Below are 12,126 nucleotides of genomic sequence, written 5' to 3'. Positions count from 1 at the left end.
AACGACTGTTGGGGTTGCGTAAATTAATTTAAAAAAAAAAACTGGTTTTTTAATCTGTAGGCAGACTGGTGCTAAAAAAAAAAAGTTTTTTTTTTTTAATCTGTAGGCTGACTGGTGCAAGTCTTGGTTAGTACGTACACCCAATAGCTATTCTACCGTTAAACAACAACGCTTAGTATTATTGTGTTCTGGTCTGAACGGTGAGCGAGATGGTGTAACTACAACACGAGGGTCATAACATCTTAGCTAGCAAGAGCTAAGGTATGAACCTATGATTCCTTAATAGTTATGTTTACAGCGCCAATATCCAATATCTACGAGCAGGGATGACCTCTTACATTCGAACCCATTTGCACAAGAAAAAAAATCGAATCGTTGCAATTGTTACCGAATTTCTTCAATTAAACAAACCCTGAGAGCCGAGATGGCCCATTGGTTAGAACGCGTGCATCATAACCGATGATTTCGGGTTCAAACAGGCACCACTGAATTTTCATGTGCTTAATATGTGTTTATAATTCATCTCGTGCTCGGCGGTGAAGGAAAACATCGTGAGGAAACCTGCATGTGTCTAATTTCAACGAAATTCTGCCACATGTGTATTCCACCCGCATTTGAGCAGCGTGGTGAAATATGCTCCAAACCTTCTCCTCAAAGGGATAGGAGGCCTTAGCTCAGAAGTGGGGAAATTCACAGGCTGCTAGTGTAATATTTATGTAAAAAGCAAACCCTGACAACGTCAATTAGTTTAAAACAGCTAAACCCGTGTATGATATATGAATAGGTTTAGACGTAATTTTATCTCATGAACATGAAGTAGGAAGCCGTTTAGGTTATCAGCATTACCCGGTTAACTGATAACGAATTGTAAATATATGATTCTAAGATGAATGAAATCAAAACACATATCAATTTTAATATACGTATATTGTGAGAGGGGCAAAGTCTAACATCACTTCCCTACATAGTACAAGACGAAGTCCAGCGGTCTTGCTTGGATCTTTTAAGCTACGCATTGTAGACCGGTTCTCATCAATAGACAGAGCGTTTCAAGAGGAAAGTTTATATGTATAACACAGGCATATTATAGTTGAGAAAAGCCGAGAATTTCAACTTTCCTAGCCGGAAAAAAGCTGGCATTTTTCTTTTTATGTTTATTATGAACCCGTGTGAAGCTGTGACGGGTAACTAGTCGTATTATATAACAAAGTCGACCACCACCCCGTGTCTGTCTTTTTGAACGCGATTAACTCAAAAACTATCGAACGTATTTACAGACGGTTTTTACCAATCGACTGAGTGATTCGTGATGAAGGTTCAGGTGAGAAATTAAATTCAGTTTTGTCTAAATTGGCTAAATCACGCCGACTGCTAGCTATACTATCGTGCGCCGCGTAAACCAATAGAGTTATATGTATTATGATATTCTACCCGTTCGAAACCGGGATGGCTAGCTAGTTAGAAAACATGGATACCGCGGAACGCTCGACTAATGTGAAACGTCGAAATTGATAGTCCAATTAATAAAGCTGGAGTAAAATAAATAAAAACAGAGATTTAATAAAATAAATATTTCTAGACCAAAGTCATACAAAGTATTACTGTTTAGCGGTCGAACAGTTCACAGACAGGTCCACCAAGTTACATTACAATCAACAAACTTTCAGATCTGTTGAAACTTCGTGTGATGGGACCGGTTGCGAGTGTCAGAGAATCTGCTCTGATCGACGAATACGGATTGGAACTGGCCAAGCTGCCCTTCAGGTAACATGCCCTTTATTTTTACGGTAATAACTTTCAATCTTGGATATGGTCAAATATTATAATGACCTTTGTGCACCTTGCTGGAATAAAATACCCCTCTTGCTCCTCACTTCACCTCGTATGTTTTGCATAACTTATTACTTAGGTTTGTTTTTCACACCCTACCATTACGTATGTAGATATGACGTCATCAACGCAGATCCACTCATTACATCTTCTACCGCCAAACAGCACTTAGCATATTATATTTCGGTTAGAAAAGTGAACCCAGTGTAACTGGCACAAAGGACATAACATCTTAGTTCCTAAGGTTAGGTTAGGTTAAGTAGCCAGTGTAACTGGCACAAAGGACATAACATCTTAGTTCCTAAGGTTAGCGGCGCAATGGGGATGTTAGAAATGGTTCATATTTCATACGACATCAATGTCTATAATCGTGAAAACTTATCATCAGGTGATATTCATAAGCAATTATTCATCGTTGAGGAATACCACCGTGACCGATATCGATCAGACCTCATCAACATTTAATTGATCTTGTCCGATTTAAACTTTCAGTTACCAGCCAGCTGCTGACTCTGATCACGATAAAGACCCCATGTCAGATATACTAGCTGACATCCCGATGCCAAGCGTCACGAGTACCGAGACATATGTCAAGATATTGGGACGTGATATATACGGTAAGGAAACTTCTACCATGGCAGTAATTGCTTCACATTATTACAAAGTATTCCAATCAAAGGAATAGATATAATATATCTTTATATATAAAATAACACTTTAAGTAAGTAAGTTTTTTGTATTTGCAATTTCATAGACTATTCAAGACCTCGACCAATGATATCGCGTCAATTCAAGGTCAAAGTTGTTTATTTATTTTACTATTCCTGTGATTGGACGAGACTATAGAACACGTGACGTCATAATGATATAACTCTTGCACTGATCGAGCGTTCATCGTAGTACATTTAAATTGTTAAAATAACATTAATAAATAAGGAATATTATCCAACACAAGATAAAAAAAATGAAAAAAGCGTGGAGTTAATACTTGTTGACTTTCAACCAATAAATATTATGATCGTAATTGTATTTAACTGAGATACCTTTGAATTTCAAATATTGGAAAAAAGTAACTACAGAGGTTCTTCTCGGAAGAGGTTACATTAAAAATCGGAATGACGTATCTGTTCAATAATACATTGCTAATATGATTTGTTAAATTAATCTTTCCTAAATAACATTGTAGTCATTATTGTTTGAACATAGTCCATTACGTCGGAATCTACAGAAAATACTCGTAAAAATACCACTGAGCGAGATTGTTTTGATATTTCTCTTGTCAATCGTTTTTAATCATAAACGCGAGACGTAACGAAAAACTCAATAAATCCTTCTTGGATCGAAATATTCGATCTTACAATAAATTCCGCTAACTTTTTAATATTTCCACGAAATATCAATAAGTTATATATTACGAAAAATTGTACATGGTATCCATAAAGACATGTGCTTCTTTCAGGGGAACCGTTCGTCCGAGTGGCTGGACCTTTGAACCACCACGCAGAAGTGAGAATGGGAAGATCAGCGTCGATTAAATTCCCTGAATCTATTAACGACCTTGAAGAGGTCGAAGAGATTAATTCTAGTATATACAATGGAAAACTTCAATACAATGACAGTAATCTTCTACCATTCGGACAGGCAACTACACAGGCAGGTTACCTTTCTTATTAGTAACAGAAGTAAATTGACTATTAAAAATGATTTACTCTTTAAGGGTCATTTGCAAAAAATACTTTAGTAAAGAAGGCATATTATTCGATACAAGATTATATTGATGATAAAAAAGCGTTGAGTTAATGCTTGTTGACTTCCAAGCAGGAGATATACATACATATGTAATTGTATTTAACTAACATGACTGTATTTTTAGATGTTGAAGAAGAGTAACTACTGAGTTTCTTGTCGGTTCTTATCGGTAGAATCTACATTCCGAACCGGTGGTAGCTTTACTTTAAATAGTTTGTTAAATGACGATTCAAAAAACTTGTAAAAACCTACTTGAATAAAGTATATTTTGATTTGATTTGATATACAACTTACTGATTTAAGACGTAACAGAAGAAGAATAATTATTGTTGTTTCAACTAGCTTTATGCATGTAAGCCTTCCTCTTAAATCGCTATGTTCAGTGATGAAAAAAAACATCAAAGCGTACAGACGGAAAGCGACCTTGTTTCATACTCCATAGAGATGTTATTACATTCTAAGCTTGCTTGATCCTACTTCAGTACAATGAAGGAGTACTTAACCAATTACATTTATCTTGAATAGCGTATTATTTCGCTAAAATCAACGTCAACATTTTCCGAAAACTATCTACAAGTCGCATAGCAATGTGAACAGAACACATTTAATAGTCATCTATGGAGGATGTATTGTCATATTTTCCTTGGTGGTAGGGCTTTGTGCAAGTCCAACCTACCCACCCAATTAGTCAATACAACCCAATCATCAGATATTCTACCGTCAAACAGCAGGACTTAGTATCGTTACGTTCTGGTTTTAACGGTGACTGAGCTGCAACTACAGGCACAAGGGACATAATGTCTTAGTTCCTAAAATGGTTAAAATATTTTACAGCACCATTGTCTATACGCGGTGGTGGTATTTACCATCTGGTAGCCCATTTGACAATTTGGCAAAAAAACCTCAACACAAACTTCTCTTTAAATTAGAAGATAAAATAGGAATACTGCAGGAAAACCCACATCGACCCTTTAAGCTAATATGAAAATCACCCTTTAAGCAAATTACATTTACAAATATGGCAACATTAAGTTCTCTGCGACTATATATTCAAAATCATATTCTTTGCAGGTAGTTAACCAAAGGGGGTCAATTTTGACGTCAGTCCAGATCGGTTTAAGCACTAAAATATACGGAGCACCCAGAGATCGACTGCAGGTAACATATATAAATACATTTACCAGCTTGTTTGCCATTTATATTATGTATTATATAACTCAAAAATTTATAAAACATAAGGAATACTTTACGGTATGCAAATATATCGAAACGTGTATACTCCTTTAGGGAGTTGATTTTTGTAATCAAAAAATTTTAAATATTTAAAATTTAAAACAATGTTTTATACACTAAAAGCCTTATATGTATTACTTTTAATATAATATAATTCAAACATTTACCCTTTAGGGTTCTCCTATGATGGGGTCATAGGATACTCCTATAACAATTATTAAATCTATTAATGTACGTATTATATATTACGAACGCAATGAGAAAACTAAATTTTTGTTCTAGTTATACTACGAAGTCACAAACTTCAGGGAACAATCGGTCAGGTTCAACTTCGAAGCAGTCGGAGAGTTAAGATTCTTAACCGGATTGGAGCCTAGTTCGTAAGTTATACTTAACATTGTTATGTTCCGGTTTAAAGGGTGGGTGAGTCAGTGTAACTACAGGCACAGGGGACATAACTTAATTACCAATATTTGTATCGCATTGGAAATTTAAGGTATGGTTATTATTTCTTATAGCAGTCCACCTGCCTACATCATAAAAAAACTATACATTTCCATAATAAATAATTTATAAAGGATACCGTGTAATATAATGTGAAGTGCCCACGAAGTGCCCCCTATTGGGCGCCATTTTTTACAAGTTAATATAAAGCCACTTCGAGGTGCACGAAATAATCGTATATATTCACAAAGTTATACAAAAGAATTGCTCATTTCATACTATCAGATATCGATCTGTTTCCAAGACTACCTGGAAATATTGCCAAAGAATTATTAACTTCAATCGATACCATTTCTTTCAGGCAAACAATAGCTTCAGGACAAACCGCAACTATTATAGTTAGTCTGACGATCAATCAGAATGCTCAACCTGGAGCAAGGGACCTCATAACATTCACAGCTTTCGGTAAGACTTTTTATTTTAATAAGGCATTAGACATTCAGCCTTTACTTGTGAAATATCGAAAACTGCCATTGGGCAAGGCTTTAACAGAATGTCACTAATTTCTATGGTTGGTTGTGCATTGAACGTTTAGACGTTAGTTTTTCGTTGGTCTAGTAGTTAGATATAAGACAGCAGATCCCGAGGTTCTAGGTTCAATCCTCAGGTCGGACTGAGGCATTTTGAACTCTTTCTGGGATCCTGTTGTAAAACCGTTATCAAAAAAGTTACTTCTCAGTAACAGCCTGGAGTCTATAAGTTGGAATTGTGTACAATCCCGTGCCTCAGACAGCACGTAAAGCAATTGGCCTTGCGCCTGAACTCTTTGCGGTCGGGTCCGATTTGAATCCCATCGGATTAGAGCATGCACCTGTGTTTACAAACACCTGCGTTGGGGACTATGATGAAATTAAAACGCGAGCGAAACCGCGGACTAAATATATTATTTTGTTTCTAGGTTTAGATCAAGTATCAATATCGACATACGTCTACGTGACGAACCCTGGGGAGACTATACGAGATGTTGGTGCACCGGAAATGAGACACAACTTCCAAGGATCCTGTTTAGGGAGACAGGGGAGCGACTGCTCTGAGCACGTTTGGTCGGCGACCATCATCGCCAGAGATCCCGTTGGAGGTAGGCGTTTTTACGTAAAATGAAACTTATACAATAAAAAAACTGCTTGTCCCGACATCGTACGGGTAAAATTCTATAAAATAAATCTCTGTAATCTTAGTTGAAATTTCCAAAAAAAAAAATATTTTCCTGCTTTTAAATTAAGGCAATCTAGACTCAGAAGTTTTAGCTGTGCGATGTTTTAACATGTGAACTCCCAAGATTACGATATAAGGTAGGGTAACTTGGTGGTAGGGCTTTGTGCTATCCCGTCTGGGTAGATACCACCCCCTCATCAGATATTCTACCTCCAAACAGAAGTACCCAGTGTTGTTGTGTTCCGGTTTGAGAATGAGTGAGCCAGTGTAACTACAGGCACTAGGTTCCCAAGGTTGGTAGCACATTGGCGATGTAAGGAATGGTTAATATTTCTTACGATGCCAATATCTATGGAATATAAATATACATATATTTCTCTTACAGGTCTACTCCGTCTAACGTCATCACCACTTGGCCTGGTATATGACAGCAATTTCATTTCCGGCGCTAGAAGCGAGGTGATGGCGTCATACAGAGCGACCTGCTGCGCCCCAAGAGTCATCGTCAACGCCGTCGATGCATTCGGAAACGCTAACAGCTATACCATCGATATTTCAAGTACGTATCGCTAGAGATATTTTTTTTTTATATACAAGTTAAGGCAAAGGCACAATCCTTTATGCCACTAACGTCACCTTGGACGTTTCTATTTATTTATTTATTTCACATGTGACGGTGATAAAACTTTGACTATTGCTTTAACCTTTCCACAGATTATATAAACGAAGCCGGCATAGCAGCGATCGCTTTGGGAGTAATATTGATTATCGTATTACTAGTACTAATAATCTTCTTTATATATTGGTGCGTCAAACGCCGGAAGGAGTCCAGAGAACTACCTACATACACGACATCTAGAAATATTAATTAAAAACGCGATTAACAAAGCAAATTATATATAAAAATAATTGTAAAGTTTTTTTTTTTTTTTATTTATATGTAGGTTCAAGTATTAAACAAACGGCCAATGCGATTGATTTTTTTTTTTCAATATATTTGGAGAAATACTGAAACTAAGCTAAAGCCAATAATGCAAATAGATAGATTAACACGTAATATCTGAACTGCAGCGACGTAACGCACCTCTTTAGTCCATCGATCCTCGAGACGTATCCACTTGTCACTTTACGTTATGTCTAACCCATAGACGTTTAAAGAACTAGATGCACTAATATCACTGTGGTAGAGATATATACACCAGTCAGATTCATTGTAAAATCACCGAAATCAGACTACAAATTTCTAAATCATTTAACGTTTAATTTACCTCCTCCAATATATAACTTATACAAGAAAGCTGAAGAGAGTTTGTATGTTGAACTAATCTCTAGAACTACAAGTCTTAATAGCCTAATAAAGGAAGGCAATGGGCTATTTAACATCACGCTATAGCCACGACGGATACGGAACGTTAAACGCGGATGAAACTAAACCGCCAAGTTACCCAAAAAAGCAATTACTGAAACACATATTACTGTCAAAACTTAAAAAAAATCGTTTAAATATAGAATATATCATAAGTTACCTTTATAAAGTAAATATCATTAAAAGAAAATATATTATTAAAACAAGAAACTAATAATAATAATAAGATATTTATTGTCAACAATATTACTTTAATATATCTTTGATTATAAAAGTTACTTAGCGGTTCTTTGTTAAACATCGCTATCTCTTTTTCTGTCATATCGATTTGATATACGATGGAAAGAGACAAAGCATTAGAGCGCGTTACGACTTCGTGTTACGACCTCTTGGGCGCCAATTCTATGAATAAATTATCGTTGTATCGCAATCGAATCGAAATGTCATCGTTGACGTTCACCCGTTTACCTATTCTGCTAACAGTATAATTCAGTCCAATCAAAGTTAGATCGGAATATAATCTGCATCGTATCAACAGTAACAGCCTGTTATTTCCTATTGGTAGGCTAAGGCTTCCTCTTCTTATGGGCAAAAGATAAGCATATTCCACCACGCTGCTCCAATAAAAAAATTCGACACATGCAGGTTTCCTCACGATGTTTCCCTTCGCCACCGAGCACGAGATTAATTATAAACACAGATCGTACAATAGAGATTATATCGTAATCAATATAAACAAGTACAATTCGTCCTCAGATTAAGCCGAGTTTTATTTTTGTAAAGAATATTCGAAGTTGGATCGTAATATAATCGGAAACGTGTCATAACATGTCGTTGGAAACTAAGATGTCATATCCCTTGTGCCTGTAGTTACACTGGCTCACTATGCATTGCTGCTTGATGGAGTATGTGAGTAGGGCTTGCACAAAACCCTACCACAAAGTGATAAAGATCTGTTCACTTACAAAAGCGCGCCCATCCACGTTAAATATCAACGTGCATAAGTGTGGGTGACGCTCGTACTTACTGGATGTCTTGAATTAGTGTGCGTGAGATGACTAAAAGTACAGATAGCAAAAAATAATACAAATTAGATTATATTTGTTAACGTACACCGATAATTTTACTTGACGGGAGTGAACAGATTTATATTTTAAAGTACTAGCTGTGCCCGCGACTTCGTGCGCGTTGTATGAATTTAAGTTACTCGGATATTGTAGCGTGATTTCATTTTTACTCTATATATAATTCTAAAATAAAAGTAGCCTAAGTTACACCTTATTACATCCGCTATCTGCCAGTGAAAGTTCCGTCAAAATCGGTCCAGCCGTTCCAGAGATTAGCCGGAACAAACAGACAGACAGACAGACAGACAGACAGACAAAACATTTTTTACAATAAAAAATGTTATTTTGGTATATGTACCGTGTATACATATATATGCATTTAGTAAAAATGGGTTATTTTAATATTACAAACAGACACTCCAATTTTATTACATGTATAGATTAACCAAGTCGTTTGGCACGCCATGACGTCGTAACGTGTTTACATGTGTCATCTCTTTCCAACATCACTGATTCGTCATTCGACAGAATAAGACAAAGCATTAAGTTATCTAAGCGACATTTATAAAAACCGATATTAATTAAGTATTTTTTTTTTCTTTTTTAAATAATTGTTAATTAAATATATTTTACTAATACGGGTAGTACAACTTATTAATTAATAAATAAATAAATAATTTAATATAAATAAATATTATTAAGTATTCAGCCATATTTGATTTATTATATTGTATTTTATTGTCAATAAAATTTTATATAATAATAAGTCTTTAATTAACCCTCTTTCCTTTTAAAATACAGCGGTACCTAAGTGACTTGCTCGAAGGTCACGAGTTCAAATCCTACCTGGACACTATTAGTGTCTTTCGTTTTTAGTTATGGCTTACAAATCCGTTAAAACATCTTTTTTTTTTATTGGCGGACGAGCAAATATGGTAAGTTATTAATTACCATCTGATGGTAAGTGATCACCACCGCCCATAGTTATGTCCCTTGTAGTTACACTACTCATTCACCCTTCAAACCGGAACACAACAATACTGAGTACTGATTTTCGGTAGAATATCTGATGAGGGGTGGTACCTACCCAGACGGGCTTGCACATAGCCCTACCGCCAAGTATTTGTTTAGTTAAATAACTAAACCTTCTCTAGCTTCCCGCACGAATATAACAAAGTTACCCTTCCCATTCCCCCATGAAGTTGAAATTATCAAAAATCCTTTCCTAGTCAGCATCAGAATAACGAAAGGAGTATCACTTATAAATATATGTAAATGAGCCGAGATGGCCCAGTGGTTAGAACGCGTGCATCTTAACCGGTGATTTCGGGTTCCAGCCCAGACAAGCACAACTGAATTTTCATGTGCTTAATTTATGTTTAAAATTCATCTCGTGCTCGGCGGTGAAGGAAAACATCGTGAGGAAAGCTGCATGTGTCTAATTTCAACGAAATTCTGCCACATGTGTATTCCACTAACCCGCATTGGAGAAGCGTGCATGGAATATACTTTGTACAAAATGGCTGAACTCTGAGTGTTTTAACAATAAAGCTGACAATACATCAACATTAAAAAAAAATTAAGTTAGTAGAGTCTGCCCGTGACCACGAACACTGCAAAGTGCTCGAAACGTCGGGATGTTAAAATAAAATAATTAATATACGCGATTAAATCCCTTAAAAAACTAGTTTTATTTCAAAGTTAGTAGAAGTTTTTTTTTCAAGAAAACTTTTCAATAAATTAATTTTCCACATTAATAAATTGCATGTAATGCAAAATTACACTTATGATTATTTAAATCAGCCATGTTATTTTCTATATTAAAAATACAGTTAAAACCGTTTATGGCGACACCGTTTAGAACAACATATCGGTTATAATGACCAAAATCAAAGGTCCCGGCTGAATACTATATAACTGTCTTATAAAAAATATTGCTTTTTACGACATTGCTTACTACGACATACCCCGCATTAAACGACCACATTTGGCTAATGTTTTCGAAAAATTATATCTGTAGAACAACCAGCTGATCCGTATTGTAAACAATTTGAATAGGCACAGTGTAATTAATTTTTAACAGTTTTGATTGAAATAAACGAAATATAATTTAATTTCATACATTAATATATTTTGCCTATTAATACCTATGACCTACACATTAAATAATACCACTTCATTAAAAAATACGCATCACCGGTTGTTACAACTATCGGTTTTTATGACTAAATATGAGTAGTCCCTCCAATGTCGTTATAACAGATTTTGACTGTATATGTATATAAAAATCTATGTTACACATATATTATTTGTAAATTAAAATTACCTTCTAATCTATTCTAACAGCAAAAGGAAAAATGCCAAATAAACAACATTTGACAGCAAATTGACGCGATATCATTGGTCGAGAGCTTGATTTATCTATGATATTCACTGTGGATTTGCAAAAAACTGAAATAAGTAGTTTAGTATAGTATTGTTGTGTTATAAATAAAGATATAATAATCATAAACTCTTAGTAGTGTGCAATATACCTGAGTTATTAGCAAATCACATGAAATACATAAACCCAAGGTTTTTCTATCTTTTTTTCTACTTCAATTGGAATAAAATTTTAATCAACTTCTACACTTCACAAAGCGCATACGTAAATAAAAAAATAGTTTTAGTTTACGAATGCAGTTAAGAATATAAAAGCTCCCAAAAGACAGTAAAGTTTTTACATCACAATTAATATGGGGTCTAATTAACAGTACAATAAGGGCTTTTCAGTATCGCACAGCCTCCTCTACCTTTGAGTTAATTATACAGTAACAGCCTGTGAGTGCCAGCCTCTCCGTTTGAAGATCAGGTTTGTAATTAATTCCAACACACTGCTCCAATACTATTTGATGTATATAATGTGAATTTTCACAATGTTTTCCCTTCAATATTTTCTTCATTAAACACAAGGAAATTCTGTAGCTTGCGTGGGCATAAAACCCACAATCACTGGTTAAAGTACACACATTCTAACAACTCAGCCATCTCGTCTAGTTAAGAGTAATTTGAGTATATCTCTGGTGTTGTTTTTGTTTATTTAATAATATTTTTTTGTTTGTTATTCATGAATATCTCATTTATACTGAATTCAATCTGTGTACTATAAGAAGATTTGAGAGTGGAATACTAAAATTAATGATGATAATTTAAATTATCTTTTTAATTTATAGAAAATTAAAT

At 35.1% G+C, this 12,126-nt stretch overlaps 2 protein-coding genes across 3 annotated transcripts in view; one reads left to right on the top strand and one right to left on the bottom strand.

Moving 5' to 3' along the window:
- LOC125075158 overlaps nucleotides 1-9,083 on the top strand; it is a 51,941-nt gene extending 42,858 nt beyond the window's left edge. Inside the window, exons 12-20 of the mRNA XM_047686779.1 lie at nucleotides 1,668-1,764; nucleotides 2,323-2,447; nucleotides 3,290-3,483; nucleotides 4,651-4,737; nucleotides 5,095-5,192; nucleotides 5,618-5,721; nucleotides 6,215-6,394; nucleotides 6,857-7,030; nucleotides 7,186-9,083. Coding sequence (XP_047542735.1) covers nucleotides 1,668-1,764; nucleotides 2,323-2,447; nucleotides 3,290-3,483; nucleotides 4,651-4,737; nucleotides 5,095-5,192; nucleotides 5,618-5,721; nucleotides 6,215-6,394; nucleotides 6,857-7,030; nucleotides 7,186-7,343 — 1,217 coding nt within the window. The 3' untranslated portion in view covers nucleotides 7,344-9,083. The remainder of the gene's footprint in view (nucleotides 1-1,667; nucleotides 1,765-2,322; nucleotides 2,448-3,289; nucleotides 3,484-4,650; nucleotides 4,738-5,094; nucleotides 5,193-5,617; nucleotides 5,722-6,214; nucleotides 6,395-6,856; nucleotides 7,031-7,185) is intronic.
- Nucleotides 1-12,126, bottom strand: part of LOC125075156 — a 95,050-nt gene that overhangs the window by 82,089 nt on the left and 835 nt on the right. The window lies entirely within an intron of this gene.

Source organism: Vanessa atalanta, chromosome 30, assembly GCF_905147765.1.
Source record: "Vanessa atalanta chromosome 30, ilVanAtal1.2, whole genome shotgun sequence".
NCBI classification, from domain to species: domain Eukaryota; kingdom Metazoa; phylum Arthropoda; class Insecta; order Lepidoptera; family Nymphalidae; genus Vanessa; species Vanessa atalanta.
The sequence above is the reverse complement of the archived record's forward strand: the minus strand, read 5'-3'. Positions and strand labels throughout refer to the sequence as shown.